At 36.1% G+C, this 23,123-nt stretch overlaps 4 protein-coding genes across 4 annotated transcripts in view; 2 read left to right on the forward strand and 2 right to left on the reverse strand.

Annotated features, from left to right (window-relative positions):
* The window catches only part of LOC143444849 (uncharacterized), a 25,952-nt gene extending 22,516 nt beyond the window's left edge, over positions 1 to 3,436 (reverse strand). Inside the window, exons 1-9 of the mRNA XM_076943631.1 lie at positions 3,304 to 3,436; positions 2,748 to 2,920; positions 2,441 to 2,612; positions 2,222 to 2,333; positions 1,992 to 2,086; positions 932 to 1,021; positions 548 to 695; positions 361 to 408; positions 120 to 253 (exon numbers count right to left, since the gene is read on the reverse strand). Of these exons, the coding sequence (XP_076799746.1) occupies positions 120 to 253; positions 361 to 408; positions 548 to 695; positions 932 to 1,021; positions 1,992 to 2,086; positions 2,222 to 2,333; positions 2,441 to 2,612; positions 2,748 to 2,920; positions 3,304 to 3,349 (1,018 nt within the window). The 5' untranslated portion in view covers positions 3,350 to 3,436. The remainder of the gene's footprint in view (positions 1 to 119; positions 254 to 360; positions 409 to 547; positions 696 to 931; positions 1,022 to 1,991; positions 2,087 to 2,221; positions 2,334 to 2,440; positions 2,613 to 2,747; positions 2,921 to 3,303) is intronic.
* A 2,166-nt stretch (positions 3,437 to 5,602) lies between these two features.
* Positions 5,603 to 8,465, forward strand: LOC143444850 (Na(+)/H(+) exchange regulatory cofactor NHE-RF1-like). The gene is made up of 7 exons (XM_076943632.1): positions 5,603 to 5,828; positions 6,395 to 6,521; positions 6,592 to 6,734; positions 6,951 to 7,119; positions 7,209 to 7,353; positions 7,553 to 7,653; positions 7,719 to 8,465. Exons 1-7 carry the CDS (start codon positions 5,665 to 5,667, stop codon positions 7,947 to 7,949), a joined length of 1,080 nt encoding a protein of 359 aa, XP_076799747.1. The 5' UTR covers positions 5,603 to 5,664; the 3' UTR covers positions 7,950 to 8,465.
* An 882-nt stretch (positions 8,466 to 9,347) lies between these two features.
* Positions 9,348 to 14,250, reverse strand: LOC143444851 (uncharacterized). The gene is made up of 7 exons (XM_076943633.1): positions 13,999 to 14,250; positions 13,308 to 13,473; positions 13,014 to 13,113; positions 12,689 to 12,912; positions 12,383 to 12,481; positions 11,959 to 12,025; positions 9,348 to 9,785 (listed from the first exon to the last, which is right to left on the reverse strand). The coding sequence occupies exons 1-7, from the start codon at positions 14,121 to 14,123 to the stop codon at positions 9,601 to 9,603; spliced, it is 966 nt and encodes a 321-aa protein (XP_076799748.1). The 5' UTR covers positions 14,124 to 14,250; the 3' UTR covers positions 9,348 to 9,600.
* Positions 14,251 to 14,786: 536 nt separating this feature from the next.
* Positions 14,787 to 18,567, forward strand: LOC143446806 (lysM and putative peptidoglycan-binding domain-containing protein 3-like). The gene is made up of 3 exons (XM_076946615.1): positions 14,787 to 15,753; positions 15,854 to 16,275; positions 16,591 to 18,567. Exons 2-3 carry the CDS (start codon positions 15,925 to 15,927, stop codon positions 17,251 to 17,253), a joined length of 1,014 nt encoding a protein of 337 aa, XP_076802730.1. The 5' UTR covers positions 14,787 to 15,753; positions 15,854 to 15,924; the 3' UTR covers positions 17,254 to 18,567.
* The last annotated feature ends 4,556 nt before the right edge of the window (positions 18,568 to 23,123 follow it).

Genomic DNA, 23,123 nt, shown 5'->3' on the forward strand with positions numbered 1-23,123 from the left:
TCGACTTGGCTCATGCTGAAATTCCAATCGACCAATATAATTAACAAGGTTACCAGCCAATTAGAAAATTACCATCACTAAAAATGGTAGTAAAAGAAAAAATGAACGAAAAAACTTACATAACACATCTAAAGTAATGTTAAATCTTGCTGGCGATCCAACTTCATTAAAAGCAGTACATGTATATATGCCAGCAACTTGACGATGAACTTCCTTAATTTCTAATTGAGTTCCATTTTCAACTTGAATAATTCTACAATAAAAATTCTGAATTATTTGACTCACAAGGTTTTCTTAGGCACCTTGGGGCTAATGAAAATGGAAAACAAAACTTTGTGTCAAGACAGGAAGATCCTGTACCTTAAAAATGGCAGGATTTGGTTGTTCTGAAATCCAAAAACTGTAGACCTAGAAAAATATAAATATTGATTTTATCTTTAAAAGCACTAAAGCCAATTTTGAAATGGAAATTGGTGACACCACAATCAACAAATAAATCATTTCACAAAAATATATTTCAAAAAAGAGAAGAAACTGAATACTTTACCATCCAAATAAGTCAATTGGAGCACCTTCATAAAACCATTTGTAAGTAATGTTGTTTGGAATGCCACTTGCCCTTGCTTCCATGACAAGATCATGGCCTTCCAAAATATCAATATTTCTTTTCGGTGCAACATAGAATTGTACTGGACCTAAATATCATTGAACATGAAACATACACACAAAGTCGTAGGTTAAATTGATTTGATGAGCTGCAAAAACTAAAATGTTAGGCAAATACAAGACAACAACAAACACATAACTATAAAGTTTTAAAAGAAAACTAGTAAAACTTTTTCATCCACATATGATCATTCAATTCATCCAATAACGCCTTGAAACTAAAGTAATCAAATTGTGTCTTTAGTGCTTTCACCCTAAAGCTTACGTTTTAACAGAAGTCTTGTATGCAAATTAGCAGAACCCACTGCATTTGTAGCTTCACATCGAAAAACTCCCTCATGGTGTTGATAAAATCCTTCAATACACATACAATTCATATCAGGTACATAGAATGTTACATTTATTGAATTGTAGGCCATGACTTATAGAGTGATTATCATGTTTTGCAGCTTACATTGACATTCAAGGACAGCTTATTTTTTTTACCAAACCAAATTTTATATGACACATTTTTGTTGCTTGCACTAATCAACCAAATTCTTTTTCTTCCTTTTTTGTGCATCTCTCTATTGGCGATGAGAATATTACAGAGATTTACCCTATTATTTTTTAGTGCAGCTTACTTTGCCATTACAGGAGGCCTACATTCCGGTTGGCTTACGATCAAGTACAGGTTGCAAACAAAACTAAAGGATTTTTGTGCTTAGGAAATCAGCTTTAATACAAAAGTATTGTCAAATATCAAAACAACTAATTTGAATGGAAAATCAATCAATCAATTGATCAATTATTTTATTTTTTTGCCAAAAGCGCGGTGGGGACGAAAAATCAAGCTAGTTTTAACTAACACGTGCCAATGAACAGAAAAAAGGGACAAAGCCGAAAAGGCTTAAAACGTGCTCAAGAGAAATAACCTTAACAATTGCTGGTAACAACTAGCACGGCCACTAAACCTGTAATTAGTTAAATCCATAAAACAAAAGTTGAAAAAATGGAAATTAAGCAAACAAGCAAGTGGTGTGTTCAAGCAACTGATGAATGAAAATTCCTTCAATGCTGTATATCAGTGGATGGGAAAAGAAACCAACCAGAAATAAATACATCCCAGGAATTAAATCAAGCAAAATGTAGTGGAGCATTGTTAGCAATTTATATTCAATTTTATATAAGCAATCAAAAAGTTTTTACAATTGCTCTCACACATCTAGTCAATACAAAGTGTTACAAGACATTTTTCATAGCATTGGGATTTGCATTGAATGCTCATTTACTCGGTATTTTTGCAAGTTTATATTGCATGAGAATAGGTGCAAGTTCAAAATTACTTGATATTCTTAAACGTCTTCCATCAACAAAATGCAAACTTCTGTCTTTTTGGACACTTAAAGCAGTTTCTTTTTCTGAGTTACTTTTGTAAAACCTGGTAAAAATACAATGTAAACTTACAACTTACCTTATACCGTTTTGTAACACTCTATAGTAAATTACAGATCGGAAGGTTTTTTTGAGTTACAGTTGAAACAAGTTAACAATGCATTAACTAAAAGCATCTTACCAAGAATAGGAAATCGTGTTAGGGTGTCCTCTGGCAAAACATGGCAATGTTACTTGTTTGCCTTCATCGAGATATATAGTGCGGTTGGTAGGTAAAGAAAACTCGGGCGGATCTGCATTTTAAATGTGTTGTGTAAGCTTTCTGTTTTAAGAAATGACAATAAGTATTTCTGCTTTATGGCGAACACAACCTAGTCCACTCGAGCCAATGTTCACTTACAAGTTACAGTAAGCTCAGTAAATGCCTCATTTTGCTCAAAGCTTGGCAAAGGTGTTATCTGACATCGGTACTTCCCCGCATCTGATCGCAACGACATAGAAATTTCAAGATTTGCCGTTCCAACAAGCTTCAGTCGTTTTGTTCCGTATTTTCCAGAATTTCCTGAAGTTTTCTACGCAAGGTATGAAGTTGTAATTAAAAAACGCTAAAGTTGTAAATCACGTTTTATGTTTATTGTGCATAAATGCATTTTTATGTAATAAAAGTACGTTATAAGTTTTGAACGAGTTGTAAAAAATGCACTAACTTGTGAATTAAACACAGTGAAAGCATTTCCGGTTATCGGATCGATTTTTTGCCACAGGACAACAAACATGGTATCGGAAAGCTTCTCATTTTTGTAAGAACATCGTAGAAGCACTGAATCTCCTTCGAATACCTCCTCAGATGTGGCAGAAAACACTTCAAGACAAATCGCATCTGTAAGGCAAGAAAATTTTTACCTAAAAAATTGCAGCTTAATGGTTGAGGGTGGACACTTGGAATTCACATAAAAAGCAGTAAGTTCAAAAAGGATTTTCGGTTTGCAAACAGAATTTTATTCGACTCAGAAAGCAGAAAACGATAATCCTCTTAGTCAGTGGTCATATGCGACAACATATGGCACTGCTCAATTTGCCCTCCATTGTGACAAAACAAAATGTAAATGAAGGAAACTGCAATACACTTAAAGTTAAGTTTTTATCCAACACTTTATAACTTTGTTTCACTCCACAGTACAAAAGCTTTACAAAAGTTATGAACATTTACAGATATAGGTCTATGCCAAGAAGGCCTAAACTAATATAACAATTAATACTCACATGGAATGTGATACAACAAAGTAAACGTGATCATGCAAAGCTTCATTTAAACGTCTTTTACTGTCATAGTGTATATATAACTACAAGATTTAACTCTTTCTTTAAACGAGCGTTAAAAACCTGAAAGGCAGCCTACTAAATCTGCTTTATATATTCCTGCATGCAATTCTTTTACAGAGGTGCTTGTCAATCTGTTGCGTTAGCTTTAAAAGTTTTTGTAGCATAAAATATAGATCTAAAATTTTATGAATGGACAATGAATTAGTTTTTCATTTATCATTTACTGCTGTGTATTCGAAACTTTGTACAGGTTAAATTCTATGACAACAACCACATATAAGCTTACTCAACATTCTTATATCAAAACGCTATTTTGCGGCTACCACCCTGGCTCTTTCTACACGAATGCATTGTAGTAGTAAATAAGGAACGGCCATTTAGGATCAACGTTGATATTATAATCTGTATTTAACATATTGCGTGAATGCCAAACCAAACATTAGCATCGACGTCCCGTATGAAGAGATTATTATGAAATGCATTGTTAAGTACCTTATAGAGAGTAATGACAGAAGCGCCTTGTCGTTGTCTTGTCTTTGCCGTTTGAATAAATAACACAATTTTCCATTCACTTATCAAAAGAGAGTTCCAATTTTATTTTGCTTAGAACAACCAGTTTAAATTTGAAGCCATCAAACGAAAGTCAATAAAGAAGGGATTAAAGTGATTGACGACTTTCTATTAAGTTATTAGACTATACTCATTTTTCATGACCGTCATTTCAAGCAATGCTCATAAACTTAGTAATAACGAGGAGTTTAACAAGTTGATGGAATTAAGTAAATATTGTGCGCAAAAGGAAGGCCATAAAACCTACACTGACAAACTTCCACAAACTTTGCGGTATGTTTAACGATGTTCTGACGCCAGTGAACAGTGAACTGAACCAGTGAACTTCAAAAACTAATTCCTACGGTCTTTCGCAACTAACCTAGGCTAGCTATCTACGTAATTGCTTCACGTTTTTCGAGGTAGAAAAAGTAGGCTATTACAAGACGGCAAAGCGTCAGTATTTAAGGGGTTCAACAATTTTTGTTGTCAGAAAATCCATAAAAAACCTAATGGGAATAAATGCATGTAGTTACACATGAAGACATCATTGTTAGGTACAAACTTAGACTGCAGTAGTGCTGTATAAGTGTATATGCAGCATTATTATCTTCTACTAAACCGTACGTTTTGACTTAAAAACCTAGTTTGCCTTTAACTATAGAAGAATATACATATATAAATAAGCCTCAAGGAAGAAGTTGAAAGGAGTTTTAAGGAATGCAGAGCGTGTTATTTTTTAATTCATTAAATATAATACTTTTCGTCGACACGGGCAGGCCACTTGGTAAACTGGTGCATGTCCTGTACGAAATAGACAACCAACAAATCCGAAGAACGGGTTGAGACACAATATAAATACTCCATGTACAGAACAATGCTATTAGGCTAAACTTGGCTACACAAAGCTTACATGATGCTATTGATAAAAATTATGCATAGCTTATTGTTCACAAAGCTAATAAACAAGGATGGGATGTAATCGTTTCTTTCACCAGCCAGGTTAGATAGCTATCGAGTTTTAGGCACACAAATGAGAGTAAGGGAAATATTTAAGCAAGTCGGCAGACCTTTAGCGTGAGATTCCTTTAAATGCCATTTTCTTTGTATAAAAAGTTTAGGCTTCCTGTCATACGCGAATGTTAGAAAACACAAAAGCAATAAAACTGGTTTATCGGTATGTCATGCAGGTAGAACGTGATGCGAGTGGTGAAATGTTTACTGTGGTTCTGAAAATTATTTTGTGGAAGTTAAAATGCCTAATCATTAACCACGTACGAAGTGTTTTGTAATAATCGTATGGACTGGCACACGGTAATCTTTGCTAACTGGGAGACAGGTTAAAGGGTGATTCGTATGTAAGCTATGTCTCCAAAAAGCATCTGAGGCCTTAGGACTTAGGTAGTAAAAGCATGTAATATAAGTTACAATGAGCGTCATTTAGTGAGAATTGCCATACAATGCACAACTGCTACGTCTAAAATATACTGTTTTGTGTAGTTATTTAGTATGTTGATTGTATTGTAAGACAAAGATAGATAATAACAAGATCTGGTTGGATAATAACAAAATCTGCATTGTCGGTACAACCAAACAGTATTTTTGAAGATTGATAGCTTTTTATGCATACCGTAGTTTACTTTTATTAGCAGACTAAAAGAGCCTTCAAACCATCGATTTTCTCAAAACATTATGTTATATTCGCATATTTTTGATAAGGTGATTAATTCATATGTTATACGTGAAGCTTGAATGATCAACAGCCTTATATCAGCTAAACAAATATTTGCTCAAAATATACAAAGGCGTTTGCTTTTCGCTAACGGAAATAAAGAGATCTTCTCCATATTCACTAATCAATTTCAAATGATTCGACCAGTGCTTGCTCCGGTCTCGGCGCCTATGCCAAATCACAGGTATCTTAATTTTAAAAATCACAGTCAACTTTGTGTTTTTGACTGTTTAATACTTTAATTCTACCTATATCGTTTTTTGCTAAGTTATAACCTACCAAGTAACAATTACAGTATATACAGCTTTCAGACAAAAGCTAAAGCATAACGCATTGCCCTTTTGAATGTGAAGCAAATGCAATTTTGGTAAACCCCGATGTTGATATTACACCTGCATTACTGTATAAAAACATTATAGTTCCATATAGGCTGTTTTTTGTCTAAGAACAATTGCGTGGGCTTGAGAGAGCAACAGGACAAATTTTATTTAGCTTTATCCAACTCTATAATCCATTTTCAACCTAAACTGATTCTTATACTTTAAAAAATGACTAATCGATGGAGTATCCGTGCCATGCAGTAATTAGGCTTAACTTTTACAAACGCTCCTTTGATCGTAAAGTACAACAATAAGTTTCCTTTGCAATAATTACTAAACCTATCTTTTGCTGCCTATTTCAATGAAAATTAACAAGCGGCCGTTATGCGAAAATGATGACATATATTTCATTGGTGTGACATGTCTATAGACTTAATCCACCAAGAAGTGTATTGTCTACTGTCAGTGGAGCTGCAGATCTTATGGCAATGAAGCCCCGAGTTATAAATCTCAATAAATCTGCTGGAGAATTTGGATTTTGTTTGCTGATGAACAAGGTGAAAAATCTCGGACTTTTACTTTGTTTTATACGTTTATATCAATTTTTGTAAAAACTAGTATTTTTAGGACAGTCCCATGCACATAATATGTGACATAGCGAGAGGATCGGAGGCTGAAAGGGTCGGACTTCGAAACGGCGATATTGTGGCGTGCGTTAACGGTTGTGATGTCATGCATATGTCACATACCGACTGCGTTCAAGAGATAAGGTATAGAAGGTTATTACTAGGGCAAATGTAAGTTGAAAGTTCAAATAAAGTCAATATAAGTCAACATTATATGTTTAAGTTCTAAAAAAGTTCAAAAAATACGTCAGGCCCAATGAGGTCTTGACAGCCATTTAGTTGATTGACACATAGTTATAACAGTGTATTTCCTATAAGTTTTTCTTATAGGAGCAGTAAACTTTTTTTTTTCAATAACAGAAATTACGGTGACAGTCTTGAATTAACTGTAGCTCCTAGGAGGACGATGGAAATTTTATATCAACACAATATCTCGTTCAATACGGAACTTCTCGATGAGAACTTTGAACGTTTGGTTGAGAATTATTACGATACTTCGACCAACGTTGTATCAGGCAGAGACAATCAGGTTTAAGACTTTGTGGTGTTTTGAAAACATTTTCATTGATTTAATTCTATTGGTTAAATTTATTGTTTATGTACATTGGCATTCCAAAGGCTTTCGTCGACGATTTAAATGAAGAAAGTAAAACATCATTTTTAATGAAAACCGACCGGCCGAACCGAGAACCAACTTCAACCGAAGTCAGTCTTTCACCATCCTTGCTTGCTGCAGATACCCCTCAATTTACGTTCAAAGAGAGTTGAGCATACTTTTATCTTACTTTAGTTAGAGTTTGGACCAATCTTTAAAAAAAGTAGATAAACACACTCTAGTTTATGGTGGGCGCATAGAGTTGTTCTTTCAGTAAAAATCACAAATTAGGCCAGATAGTGCAAGCTAAATATATGTGTGAGTGTTGAAATTACCCGCAGTTAAAAAAGGAGTTTTATGTTGTCAGATGCCCAAGTTTTGCAACCATATCGTGATTGTCATGTGAAGAAACAACCAAGTGAAGAGTTTGAATTTTTTCTTGAAAACAACACCGCTAGAGGGGGCCAGGTAACTCCTCCTTAAGAACAATGATTGACTCATTACATGCAGCTTTTGGCTATTTTCCGATGCAGGTGATTAGAAGTTTAACTCCTGGTGGGCCTGCAGAGCGATGTGGGTTAACGGAAGGTGACAGAGTTATTGAAGTGAATGGAGTCAATGTTGCAAACAAAAATCATTCAGATGTCGTGGCTTTGATTAGAAAAGGCATACCAAACAATGAAATATACTTTAAAGTTGTAAACCGGGAAGCTGACATCAAAGCAAAATTACAAAGTGAAACAAATACTTGCGTAATTTCGTAGCGTAGGCTTATATTTTCTCAGTGGCGTTAAAACAGCTGTGTTTTTCTTTAGTCTTTTTCATATGAAATTATTTTCTGTATATGGAATACCAGCATGTAATTGATAGCGTACTTATAACCACACTAAACTGAAAATAACTAGCACAGTTCAATAGAATTATGCATGCTACTGTATTTTCCCGTTTAAAAATTACTATTGAAATTTTTGTTTTTGTTTGTAAGAAATTCATGGTATGGCTTTGACCTGGAAATGTTACTTTGTTGAGTTCTTTGTCATACTCTTTGAAAAGTTAAGTTAATTTTCATTTTCATCAGTGTTTATTAATTTGTTGTCAAAGTTTGTTTAATCTTATAGCTTGAAGTCATCAGCCGTGTATTTTTCATTGCAATATATACGAAATTAATATTTGTTGCTAACCTTTTTGCATATATTATTATGCAACATAAACTTGGTTATTTTTATACTGTCGGCTTTTCAATGTTGTGAAATATCAATACATCGCTAATTAGAATAAGATCGAACGTATTATTACATTTCTCGGGTATGGCATGGTATCATAATCTTTATTTTTCATCCTTATTTTATATCAATGATACCGAAACATCTTTTATCGACAAGATTGATGAGGAACATAATGACAATACTGACAGTTTCATTTCAAACTATTACGTAGACTCTTAGAGTCTAGACTCTAGACTAAGGTCCTCCAACATCCTTTGACACTTCGGGCAGAGAGATCTCTCTTTCGCTTCCGATCAATAGCAGATTAATTTTTTCGGATTCTTTCGTTGTTATACCTGTCGCAAAAAGATCCTTCCGAAAGGTGCGTTTTTATGTATTTTTCAGTCTTCCGCAAGATCGTTTTCCGCGCTCTGACTTCCATTCGGCCAACGAACTTGCCAGGCGATTTCTTGGCAGACGTATGGCACATATCCTGTAAAGCTTCTTCAGCCCTTGGCAACAACATCCTCTAGGTTGTCCAATCTAGATTTAGTCATTACTTCTTTTTTGGTATTCTTGTCCTTCCAACTGGATATCCCAAGAAGTTTTCTTAGGCCGCGTCTTTAACTGGAACACATTTAACATATTCGAGACCCTTGCCGTTTTCTTCCATGTTTTAATCGATTAATTATTATTTACGTGGCTGCATGTGGGACAATGGTTGTGCTGTGCAGCTTCAGCGTGGTGAGTAGACTGATAGATTTCGATTTTCATATTGGCTTAGTCTCTGAAATCGCAATTGCCGACATTAACAGTAGCATACACAATATAAATTTTCGATCTGCTGACTCGCTTGAAATTTTGTATAGTAGAGTCTCACATTTCTTGCTTTCCATCACTATTTTATGAAGATAAAATCGGTCCTTTTTTCGCGATTACCATATATAGAACTTTCACGACGATTTATCACAATGTGTATTTCAGTAGCATAAAACGGACACACTACATGGTGTGTTGTAATAACAATAAAACACCTTTTCTAGATCATATGTCGGAAGCAAAACGCATGACATATATCGCTTTAAGTTATATTACCCCAACGCCAAAGGTCATGACGTCAACAACAAAAACTAACAAATAATAGCAATCGAGTATAGGCCTGTAGTTCATGTATGTTAAAAATACGTCTTCAAACTAGCGACTTAATGTGTTACGTTGTCTTCTTTGCTTTGGCAGGCGCTTTCTTTGTCGCGGTTTTCTTACTTTCTTTTTTATTTGTGTCTTTAATAACTCTTTTAGATTTTCGGGGCTCTTTCGGTGACGTGGGGGACTTCACCATGGTGCCTGCCGATTTCGCAGTCTTTCGACCTTTTAGTTTGGGCGATTTCTTATTATCTGCAAAGAATAAAAACTAGCGTTAAAATCAAAAAAGTTTTTCATTGATTAACCTTTTACGTAAAACGCTCTACTCTATACCATAAATACCTATAATTATATCCATAGGCAATGATTACAACCATCAATGTGATAAGAAACAGGATATAGTTTGGCACTCTTAAGGTTAACTTTATATTTTTTGACACGAGCTTTCGCAAGCATAAGCAGAATCAAGCTTAAGAGTGCCAAACTATATCATGTTTTTTATTTGACTAGAAAATCGACAACATCAACTTAGTAAACATTAATATCTAATAGCTGGGCGTATTTAAAAAAGTACGTAAAAACAATTTACGAAACTATGATTACAAGTAAGCAGTTATACAAATACGTAAGATAATTACGTATTGTCAGTTATAGCCTTTCTCCGAACCGTTTCTTTTATGTTTTTACATTGCGACGTCGCAAATGTTCGTGTACAATAATGTTGATAATAACGTTTATGGCAATGATCAGTCTGTTGGACTTCGAAACGGACTCTAAAACGTTTTTATCTTTTCATAAACACATGGTAAACTATTAACCAGAAAAGGCTTGATTATCATTGCTTATACCAGGCATGCCCAACATACGGCCCGCGAAACCTTTTCATGCGGCCCGCGAGATATTCCGTGATTTCGCTCATTCAGGCATTTTCTCCACGGTTACAGTTACATAATCAACGAATCCGATGCTTTACCGCCGCTAAGCGTTAAAAACAACTAGATACTGTAGTGCGAGAGGCAACCGTCTCTTAATGACAGTAACCATCTTCTCAACGATATCTCTTATTCAACGGTTAATCGGTCACATTATATAAAGTAGGCTACACGTTAGTTACAACAACGTTAGCACGCGGCCCGCGAAAAATATTTTTTCGCTAAAACGGCCCGTGTACTGTTTTGAGTTGTGCATGCCTGGCTTATACTGTAGATTACACAAAATCAACCACGGTACAATAAACTGATGATCACGTATGCCATATGGTCCTTAACAGTAATTCCTTTCTAAGCAGACGTTCTCACGCTTTTGAAGTGCACACGTAAACACGAAGGCTTATTTTGCCCATAACTTACGCTGTTTCTGCGATCGCTCGGGCTGATCGTTTGCACCAATAATTACGTAATATGTTTTGATTACAGTTACATAACACAAATTAATTATTATCTATATATACTCCTAGTTATGCCTACAATACCTATCAAAGTCGGAACAACCAGAACTACTGTACATGTTACAATTTGTATTCAACTCAGCTGTTGCTAGCTGTTCAACTTTATATTTAACATTGACCTCTACACCAATTTAAATTTAAGAACTGTTTCCAAACGTCGGAATGAGTGGCAAATTCAAATTTTTCTCTTGTATTATTTGTATACCCCACATTTGTTGAGAATATTCCAATATATGTATGGCCATAGTTACGTGATCGCTGATATAGCGCACAATAAAAAGCCGATATGGTAGTCAGGTAGTCTACTGTGTGTAAGTAGAAGTTATAACTAGGGCAACCAAAAGTCAATATGGTCAATTTTTTTTAACCTGCCCAGAATGTTATCAAACAAGCACAAAACAAATTTCAGCTTTGTACGACTTGTGGTATAGAAGTTATTAGGTCAAATAAAGTCAAAATGTTACGTTAGGTCAAAATACGGTCAAATTGTTTCTTTAGGTCTTTTTTTTAGGTCAAAATCTATTAAACTTGTAATTTTGTAACCATTTTGTAATATTATTCTTCCGTTTTTCTCTTTTCTTGTACCGCAAACAATTCCAGTGCCGTAAATTTTACTTAGAACCAAAGCCACAAAGAGAGGGAAGGCTTTTCAGCGCGTTTGGTGACGTCACGATGTGACGGCATTGCATTTGAAACTGCAAGTTGTCAATCTTAATACGCAGAAACGAAAAAAGTCAACACTAGAAAAGCATTTTGTCATTTTTAAATGCAGCTTTAGATTAGAAAGTTGCTGTAGACAGTGTAGAGACTATCAGTGTAGCGTTTTTCAAAATGAGGTCAAAATTTAAACGTTTTAGGTCAAAAAACTGGTTGCCCTAGTTATAACGTAAATCAAATTTCGATTCATTATTTGTAAAGATCGTTGCCTAAGTTCATCGCAAACAATCCTAAAGGACAATCCTTGCAAAATTAATTTACCAGTTGATTTTGTCGACTTGACTGCTTTTGACGGCTTCTTTGTGCTGGTTTTCTTCGTTGCTGGTGCCTATAACACGAAAATGTGGGATATCGTATAAGGCTATAAGCAGATAAAATACAAAAGGAAAATGCGCTATATATTTATATTATAGCTTTTAGTATGGACAATCGTTTTCCTCAAATTCAACGCTAACATCGGCTTTATGTGTAAATTTGAGGTCTAAATACAAAACGCAAATTAGGCGGGGAAATTGTTTTTCGAATCTATTGGATAAGAAAGAAATAACTTAAGTGTGTTGCTTATTGTTAAATTTTAAAATATTGTTATAGACTAACAATGTGAGTAAAGGAAAATTAAAGTAGAGTTCTCTATGTCTGTAAACCCCTAACTAAAATTGAATGTGTTTCCATTGCTAGAACAAACCGTTGATTTTTTTGCATCACGTGAATGATTGCCAACAGCAGCCAATCCTGAAGACACTCCCAATGACATCCTTGCCTGCTTTACTTTGTTTTTGGCCAACTGAAAAATCGAAAAGGCTTTGGCTATACAGAATTGAAATTTGAAACAAAGAAATGAGGTGAAAGTATCGTATCGATATCAAGTAGCCTATATTGGCAAAGATAAACACAAAGTTAATTAATTTTTCATGCTAAATTTTTTCTTAAACACAGACAAAAAGTGCAAGGCTACAGTCTGCGGAAAAAGTCAAATAAACGTTAAGATCACCTTTACGGATAAGGTTTTTTCCTGAAGACTTCTTAATGGTTTGCCACCCACTTTAACTTCTTTGGCCACTCGTTTTTTGATTGCCGCAGCTTTTGTGGCTGCGTTTTCTGGCGCAGTTTTTCTGGTTGCATTTTCAGATGCAGATTGTTTGGGAGCTCTCTTTTTTACGAACTTTTGCTTTTCTTTCAGCCATTGCATGTTTACCTTAAAACGACCTGTCATACCTGTGATAAACATCGTTGTAAGATAACTTTGAAATCAATTAGTAGCAAGCTTTTGGCTGGCAGGCTATATGAATAGCATTGCGGTGAACAAACGTATAGACCTGTGCTGACTTTGGTTCCTTTTGAGGATTTAGAACGCAGAATCATCTCTTCTTTGAGGCCCTTTTCGATGGCAGGTTTTAGCTGACGTTTGATTATGATCTACCATTTATAAAGCAAGATGGATTACGCAGCAATTGCCAAAGTTACAAAACGCTAAACCGGCCAAGTTCATGGCATTGAACGCGCGATGTTACCTGTATAGCCTACCTATTAGAAACATGGTGCAAAATTCTAATATGTCAAATTAGACTATATGGTTTTATATCCATGACGGTATATATAAGCCTACCCACATCGGTAACCATGTAGGTGTCTTTTAGGTACGTTTTGATAAAAGGAATAGTAGTTCCCTTTTTGCTGTTATCTACGCGAATTGCTTCGACAATCATATCAAAAAACGGAGGACGTTTTGATGACTTGTTCCTTGATTTTGCACCATCATCTGTTTGCATGTCAGAACTAAAACAAAAGATATTATAATAGGCCTAAAACTATTTAAAAATAATTGGTAACTTGTGAGGAGTTTTTTCTATTGTTAATTGTGCTGCGTAAAACATGCCAGTTAAGCCACAACACCAGCTATTATTGCCCTAAAATCGCATATTGCAATGGTCATACTCATAGCCCTATACCTCATCTACAGACTAATACGTCCAGAAAATGGTCACAAATTTTTGGAGAATGCCACATGTGCCATACAAAGGGAATAGTTACATTTCATAGCAAACGTGTATACGACATAACAATGTATTACACTTAAACCTTAAGACAAAAAAACATTGGATGAAATAAAACACAACCATTGTTCACATTACTTTAAAAATTTACAAAAAATTCTATATATAAATTTGCAAGCTTTTTTAGTTATATTACTTTAATCGTGGATGTGCCAGACTAAAAATATATTAAATTATAGCCAAAAGCTATGAATTGATAGTCTGCTGGGCCTACTAGATTTATAGCATTACCATTGTGCTAACTTACTCATTGTCTTCCGCATCAAATACAAGTTTCTTCGTAGGGGATTCAAGTTCGCTTTCATAATCCACATCACCGTTGCTGCTGCTGCTGCTGCTTGTGCTATTTTCCATGGTGTATGTTGTATTCATGACGTAATGTAAGATAGGTTATTTCCAATAGTAGGCTTATTTGATTCAAACTGTGTTTTTATTTGTAACCAACTTAATTCACAAGTTTAACTCAGTCCCCAAAAGCTTGTCTTTCCTAAAAAGTCAATTCTCAATATCTAAGTTAAATATCGTACCGTATTTTCTCTATAATTTAAGCCTATCCGTACAAAATCGTTTTAACAAAACTACATCCCACAGCTCAACTGGTACAAACACAACAAAGTGACGGTTTCCTTATTTCACACATAAGCAAGAAAATTTGCCAAAAACTTCTTGACGAATCTGTGGGTTGCATTCGATAAAAACCTACGTTCCAATGCGAGTTTACTACTCACAAAAATTCAGGGTTGCTTTTTATCAAAGGGTTAATTTGTAGGTAACTATATAGCCTTATAAACAGACATATTTTGAAAACCATGATGTAAATATAGAAAATAGTGCATACCGGTAATAATCAAAAAAGATGAAACTTCGATAAACATGAAACACCGTTGTAAACACATCGTGCGTTTGTTACCTTACAAAACTGAAAAAACATTCTCTCAGCTGTAGTTGCTCATGCAGAACTACATATTGACGTAGCTTTCTCTGGATTAAATATGAAGACAAGATCTTTTGTATGGCAAGTATAGCACAGTGATAGCCTAGTTTTAGTTTGCAAGCTTTATCCATGGTTCATGTGAAGAAAAACTTCAGGATTCAGAAAAAGTCTAGCAAGGATTAGCAGTATGGTGTAGTCCAGGCATTTTTACGGCAGTTGGGGCTGTATGGTATGGTCGGACTAGGCACTCAGACTGCGCGACTTACTGACTTAGCGTGAACTTGGCGACTGGTAGAAACTGAAAGTCGATGTAGCCTAACAATTCGGTTTGTATTTGGTTGGAAATCTGGTTGGATTTTAAGCCTTGGTTTATAATCAGGGCGATACAGTTTACTTCATATATAATACAACATATATATACCTTAAATATTCAGATGTACTTAAAACCATTTTTGTATCATTTTTCAATCGTAGTTTGCCTATATTATTAGCCCTTTCATTACCTGCGTTGCCGAACCTATTAAAATTACAGTCGCTCATGGTAGGTTACAGGGCAAAGTAAAACACGTATACGAAGTAATTTTTGTCTGGTTGTTTTCATTAATATTACAATTTTATCAAATGCAGTGGAATTTAGAAATTTTACACATTACCCTGCACGGCTGTACTTATGTATAATAGGCACTGTAAAAAGATAATAAAAGGAAAGAAATTTAATAAAACCAATTCTGAAGCTTAAATATATGTAATTGCACATTTTTGAAGGCTTCACTTCATCTTAAGATTTTTTGATCTTTTTATCAGTTTAACTCGAAGTAAAGTTTCATACTAGTGCTGCAGACTAGCACATATGATAGTTCTTAACAAGAAATTATCAGCCTTTAGCCAAGAGGCTATATGTCTACCAAGATAACATGTTATCCTTTTGCATGTGATGCAAGCAATGAATATTTTTTTATTTTAATTCAGAAGTTGGACAATTAAACTTGCCTTTAATATAATTCAGTGTATACATTTATTTGTGCCATTTTTTTTAATATTGTGGTATCTTTTGCACTGCTTTTTCAGGTATTATTTTTCCAGTATTTTATTTCGATAAAATCAAATAATCTGTTATTAAACCAAGAATTAATTATAAGTGTTTAATACAATTTTTTTTTATTTTAAGGAAAGAAATCTGTAACATATGATCACAGTATTGACAATGGAGAGACATTAACTTACGGCTGTATTTTTGGTATGGAAACATGCAAGCTAACAAACAGTAACACAAATTCAAATCAAAAGTATCAGTACTCAACTTTGACATCAACTAATGCGAATGTCTTTGATGGGAGTGTAAGGCGACATACTCTCAACACAATGGAGAACAGGACGTACATATTTGGGGATGAAGTTAGTGACAGAGGTAGCAGCAAGAATGATGCTACAGAAATGACTCAGCTTCGGCCAAGGGGTGGGGGAGGCCAGACGCAATCGTATACTACGGAATCATCAAAGACTGCTCTTTCTGATGATGTTGTGCATTTGGAAAGAGAAATTCAACCCAATGACACTCTTCAGTCATTTGCATTGTTGTATGGATGCACAGTAAGTGGTTCTTTCTGTCCCTTTTCTATAACTAAATGCATGTTATTCTGTACTAATGTTGCCATAGTTACACTTTTTGCACATCATCTGCAGTTAGATCGAATATATATATCAAAAACATAGTACAGTAAATATCACTATTTCAGTTCTTTTCGTAGTGCTACTAGTTTTACTGTGGTAAGCATAATGATGGTTATGAAATATATAGCAAGGCAAAAGAGTAAGTGTTTCTTAGATATGTGAATTAAGTTAAGCTTCATCTAAACAAGCAAGACCCTAGTAACCTATATGTGAGTTTAAATTTGTTGCTTTTAGATAAATGATATTAAACGAGCGAACAACCTCATCAAGGAACAGGAGTTTCATGCTCTGAGACGCATTAAAATACCTGTTAAAAGACATGGACTTTTAACTGAGCCTGAGGAAGAAATGAAAAGACGGCCCGTTGCTGTAACTTCACTTGGTGGAAAAACTTTACCAAGCGCCTTAAACACAAGTTTGTCTGACCGTAGTCAGTCATCACAAGTTTTGAATACAGATGTTTATATTAACCCAAATGAAGAACTCGACTTCAGTGAGAGCATGGAGAATGTGGATCTGTTAAGGTCTACATCTCTTTCTTCAACTTCTGACATTGTTGATAGAAATGATACCAACAAACTTTTGAAGAAAATGGACAAAGAAATTCGAAAAACTGTTCGAAAAAATGATAAACTAGAAACTGAGCGGAATGAAACACTTCATGAGGTAGTTTCTTCCTTGGGTTCTGTGGGATATCGCCCCTTACCCATACCAGGATCACGACCCACAGTTGACGAATGTAATGGGGCTGATTGGGGGGTAAAATGGTGGGTGTTACTTCTTTGTTTCGTAATTGTTTTAATCGCAGCTATTTTTATTGGCGTTGAGTATTACTTATATCATAAAAGGTCTTTTTATAATACAAATGCTGTTACAAATCCTGGTGGACCAAGCTGACCACCAGACTCATTTGAAATTTTAACGTACCTAACAGGAGTTATCAGTTTTAGTGTCATATATAAATATATTTTTTCAAAATTCATTCTTAAAATGTGATGTTCTGAAATGTTGTTGAGGCTTGGTAAACATTGTAACAAATATTTTATAATCCTCTTGCAATGCTCTAGGTTTGTTTTCGGGGTTCGGTGATTTGGGAGGTGATTGTAGAGCTCTATTATTACATAATTGGTACTTCTTGTTGTATTGTTATGTGTTAGCATGTTGCTTTGTAAACCAAATCTGTTCCTGAAAGTGCAATCTTCCATTTATTTATATACAAAGTTCTTAGAGTTGTTTTAGACCGAATGCCCTTGTATTATCATCTCAGTTTCTATTTCTGCAATCATTCATGACAACATTTTATGATGTGAAAACTTATTTTGATAAATGTTGCTATTTAATTGTATAGGGCTGAGTGGTGGACACTCAGACAGGCAAAGGTTTTAATTTTATAGTATGTGTGCTGAAATAGCTATGTCTATCTGTTCTGACAGGTATTATTTGTTGGTGTTTATGTATTGCGTGTTGCCAAAAATGCTGCCTCTCAGCATTGAAATATGCTCGTGGTGAAATGTGATGTTATCCCGTCTTTTACTTCTCTCTTGCGTTGTTAGTCAGCAAAGTTAAGTGAAGTTAATATATCGCTCATTGCTGTCGGGAACAGGAGCCAATAGATGAATACTTTCCTGTCAGTAATTTATCACGGCATCACTGTGCATCCATTGATCGTCACGGGTTACTTGCATAGTTTAGATGAAAATATTACAGGCCATAGTGACTTTAATTATTATGTAATTTTCACAACGCTAAAGTGTTTTAGATGGTTATAAGATAGGTGCATTTATTCATAAATTGGTCATTAAATTTGTTAGTTGCATAATTAATATTGATTTATAGTAACATAACATTTTTATAATATTGGCTTTGACAGTTTGTTACTTATTAAAACGCTTTTGAAAACACAAAATTGTTTGAAGTACATGTGTTGTGTTAAGTGACTTTTTTCTGTGTTTTATCTACATATTCTAAGATTTGTACCAATCCTATCGTGTTATAACAGTCTATCTGCTTTTGTGTTTGCTTCCCCGTTTCAAATCAGCCTTTTTGTGTCTCAAGCATGTACCTTGTTCGTCTTTTTGATTGCTACCTTTTTTCTACTGGGGTGTTGGCTGTTGTAGGCTAATTTAAAAGTGGTATTTATTTAATTTGGTAATGCTGCGCAAATGCGCTGACAAGACGCAACATATCCGTAATAAAATTACGGACATTTTATGTGTGGTGTCTGCTGTATTAACCGGGTCAGTTAAGGAATGACTTTTTTGTGAAAGGTGGTTAGAGAAAAGTTTAACACACAGGAAAATCTCATTTATTCAAACAACGAAATGGCCACGTAATGGTAACTAGTTGCACTTGTTTCAAATTAACACAGGTTGTATGCATAAGTCACTAAACGATGTGTCACATTTCGGTACCCATAATATCAAGTGCCTCTTGAAGTACCCGAATAACTTCATTGCACTTCAAACATACGCATGTTCACAGTAATGTTAGCACCACTTCTATCTACTTTAGTTTCCCTTATCGTTTGAAAATGGTGACGTAGTCCTGAGACAAATGTATTGGAGAGATCCACGAATTAGCTATTTGAAGAAAATTATGTTATATATTAGTTTATTCATTGATAAATTGATTTGCTCCATCTAACGGGTTATTTCAGTTCGTTTGCATGTCTTTTGAAAATACAATGTCCATGAAAATTAAACCTTTTAGTCAAATCAAAGTCAATCAAATTAGAAGCATCTTTTTTACCTATTTATATTACTGTACACACTTGATACAGAGGTGTATGCGATGTGGATTAAATATTAATTCCAAAATCAGTGAAGGTTAACTTAAAACATATAAAAGATTATGGACCTGTTTTGCTATTTCTTAACGAAAGGAGCCCCTAGGTGTCAGCTGTGCCCAACCATTTGCATGTCGCCAACCAATCGAAGTTGGGAAAGCCCGTAGCTAAAGCCTGCTTCTCTTGGCGGAGCACACATACTAATATGGCGGAGCACACATACTTGCTTGGCTTCAAAAATACCTTTTTTACAAGTAAAATTTTGATAAGTCGTTGGCATTGGCATAGTTCCTTTTCCGGTATTGGAACGATAAGATAAGTATTTCGTTATCTCCCGTGATGAGAAACCGAACCACGTCTCCCTTGACCGCCTCAAACCTAGCTATACTATCGGTATTGATGTTCCTTTACCATCATCCTCCTCGCATCGACGAGATCTTTCTTTGCAGGCTCAAGATCCTTCTCCACAGTCGTTGCCTTCTTCTTCAACGACACCACAAACGCTCCCACCTGCTTTAACTGCTTCCGATTCTACCAACTCTCCTGCGGTTACAAAGACTTCTCGCACTGGTCATTCCACCAAAACGTTTCTCTGATTAGAAACACAACATGTTCTATTGTTTGCTGCCTACGTGTTTCTTTGTGTTTACATCAACCGCTCAAGTGAATCTTCATCTGGACTCACACAGTTTCTATTATGTCAACGTTCGCATTCTCTTGGGTTATATACCTTTGATGACGACATCCATTGCCAAAAGCAAACACCCTTCTTCATACACGACTGCACTACTACCGTGTTTACTGCAGTTCTTCATCTCCAGAAGATTCCTGCAATAGTTTGCATTTGACAGATTACGTCCTGGAAAACAACTTACTTCTTTTTTGGAAGCTATCAGAAATCAACACCCACCTTACAAACAAGAATGTTCATCTTGGAATGATACCAAAGTTACATCACATGGCCCACTCATTAGGCTATGTCTAACGCTGCTGCGTACTCCACTCGCAATGCTGTCCATTATAAGTTCGTCTGGCCGACTTCAGCTTCTGGTACAGTAACCAACAACTTTCTATTTCACACTACTATTTACTACAATTACGTCACACACACAATGACGTCTTCTCTTCGATCTCTTGCATCGTGCTCAATCAAGTGTGAATACTGCTTAACGGGTAATCGTATGTTTATATGGCAAGTACCTTCGCATATCAACCAAACTTCTAGGGTCGCATAAGATGCTACTCCATTACAACTTCACATCTTTGTATACAGTTTCTTTACCTGACCTCGGGATCTCGGTGCATCATTGGAGGAAATGCTCCACACGTGCGAAAAACTGCTATGACAATCATATTCACTGCGACAACAACAACTTTATGTTTCGCTACCAGTACCACCAATGTTCAGAGCTCGATAAACTTGCTCTTTTTCGTCCTAATCTGCCAAGGCGTGTACCTTCTCAAACGCCACACTCTCAATTCTCATGACTTCTTGCAACCTTTGACACACAATAAGAAGATCTTATTTCAGAATTTCTCACTACTTTCAACGAAGACAACAGGTTCTTACATTGCCAGCTCACAAAGCTGATCGGCACACTCTACATAGCAGTTGGGAAGATCTTCCCTACTGAGATACTCATTACCACTCTTGGACATCAAACCATTGGTTTTATGTCTACAGCAGCATGCCATTCTATCAACGGTACCGTCTTACCGTCACTTGCGTACAAAAACGCATTTAGCCAACGTCCTCTCATCAAGTATCGCGATCAAAATGGCCAATTTATTTCAAACAACATTGTCTTTCTGGGAGTACATCTATACTTTATCGCATGAGCATGCACAGGTGCATTAACTCAACTTACCTTTGTCGCCTATACACATCAACCACAATGCATCCGACTACGAGAAAATTCTCAACGACCTCCCTGACTTTGACTCTTTTACTAATCTTCAATCGTTGCTCAGCTCTATGTCTGAAGCCAACCTTCTTAAGGAGCAAAATGCAACATGTCTTAACAAACCTTACTACGACCGATGAAACTATAATCAACGGCTCCTACGTCGTAGATACATTTGTGCACGCTGTAAAACAAACGTTACTCCTTGCACTGTCGCAGATTACGAATCCATTCCTCTCAGCCCTTATATTCATCCTGCAACTCCTTGCAATGATGTGGGCTCTCTTCCACACCATCGGGTTTATCCGATCCGCGCTTGGCGATACCAACATCGAGCACCAGTTGCACATCCACAGCAAACTCAACCGTCGCCTTTTGCCTCTACGTTCTCGTGATCAACCTCCTTCTTCTGAACCTTCCGATGACGCGCCACCCGCTTCCCCTTCTCGTGATGATTTCACAGAAACCCACACAATTTAAGTTTCATTATTTTTTTCACTTTGTTTTTATGTACCGTTGATTTCATGTGCATGTACCATCTTGCTGTTTTCCTCTGTCTTTTGTCGCCTTCTTCACTTTTGGCAAATTTCTTTCTTCTATCTTGCTTGTATAGTTGCATGCTTATTTTCGTTCCCTTTGCTGCATAGCTTTGTCTTTGTACTTATATCGTTTTTACGCATCCCGCTTTATTGCTTGCTCATTATTAACGTTTAGGGTTTTTGCTGCTTCTACTCATCTCATTACGAGATGCAGTTTGCTTGAACAACCTTCACCTCTCTAGTTTTTCCATAGCATTTGGCGTCACTATCGTTGCTGCCAACGGAACTTCAGTATGTCGGTGTTTCCTGTATCTTTTCCTAGCTTCCATATCGACGATACTACTTCTGATACTCCGGCTGTCGCATCACCGACAGTTACCTTTGTTGATCTCACACGACTCGATTCACCGTTTCCATAGTCGACTCCCTCACCTCAACTACCGCTTATCAGACCAGGTCAGCCAAGCTCTAGTTACTTCATACCTTGGCGCACTGATCTGGCTGAATGGCAACGAACCGTGTTTCGTCCGGTACAAAAACAATTTCAGCCGTTTGGAAAAAACATTTTGGTGCCAGTTCTTGCTTTTCCTGCCCCGCCAACCACTTCGGCTGCAGATCTTCTGTCTTGGTTCCAGCAGCTGGAGGAAACATTTCAGCTGGTTTCACAACTTCAATTACCTAGAAAAATCTATACCATGATAGCGGCCACATGTGCTATCCATTTGGCTCATTGGCAGCAGTTTTATGACTTCTTCGCGTGCCATGTTTGCCGACGAAAATCTGCAATACGAACAGTTCAAACAGTATTTGCAAAACATGTTGCTCTTAAAGTTACACTACATGATGTAGTTGTATTATCTGTAATTTTTCATTCATTTGTCCATAACTTCATTAATTGACTGTTGCTTGTGCATGCTCACGTTTGTTATCATCAGTATGTTACGTTTAAATTGTTCCTTCCGTAGTGGGGGAGGGATGTAGCAACCTGGGTGTTATTTTTTTATACCATTAAATCATATCTTGCAAAAGTATTTTCTAGTTATTGATTGAAGTTTATGAAATTGTTTTTTGATAAACACTTCAACTGTCGATTGATATTTGCACAGGGACGGTCTATTATGACATCTTGATGGAACGTTTGGACCGCGATCTTGTAAAGGACGTCGCTATAACCAGAATCGAACAGATTGCTACATTTCCGTTCGATCTGGTTAGCGCAGAACTGAACAAGTACCCCAATGCAGACGTACAATAGCTACAGGAAGAACACAAAAACATGGGGTTTTACGACTTTTGCAAACCCTGGCTTCGTACCTCTAGCCAATGGTCACGAAGAATACATTTCACTGGTAGAGCACCGGAAGCTGCCCCGGCAGCTGGTTCAAAAGCCCTGCACCTGAAACAACAACAGAAATTACTTGACGATGCCTTCCGTAACCTCTGGAACACCATGCAAGAATGTCATTTGCGCACAATATCTTTTTTCTTCATTGCTTTTTTCCTGTTATTTATTATTAGGGAGCACGACATATGGCCGCG

Source organism: Clavelina lepadiformis, chromosome 2 (assembly GCF_947623445.1).
Source record: "Clavelina lepadiformis chromosome 2, kaClaLepa1.1, whole genome shotgun sequence".
In the NCBI taxonomy this organism is placed as follows: domain Eukaryota; kingdom Metazoa; phylum Chordata; class Ascidiacea; order Aplousobranchia; family Clavelinidae; genus Clavelina; species Clavelina lepadiformis.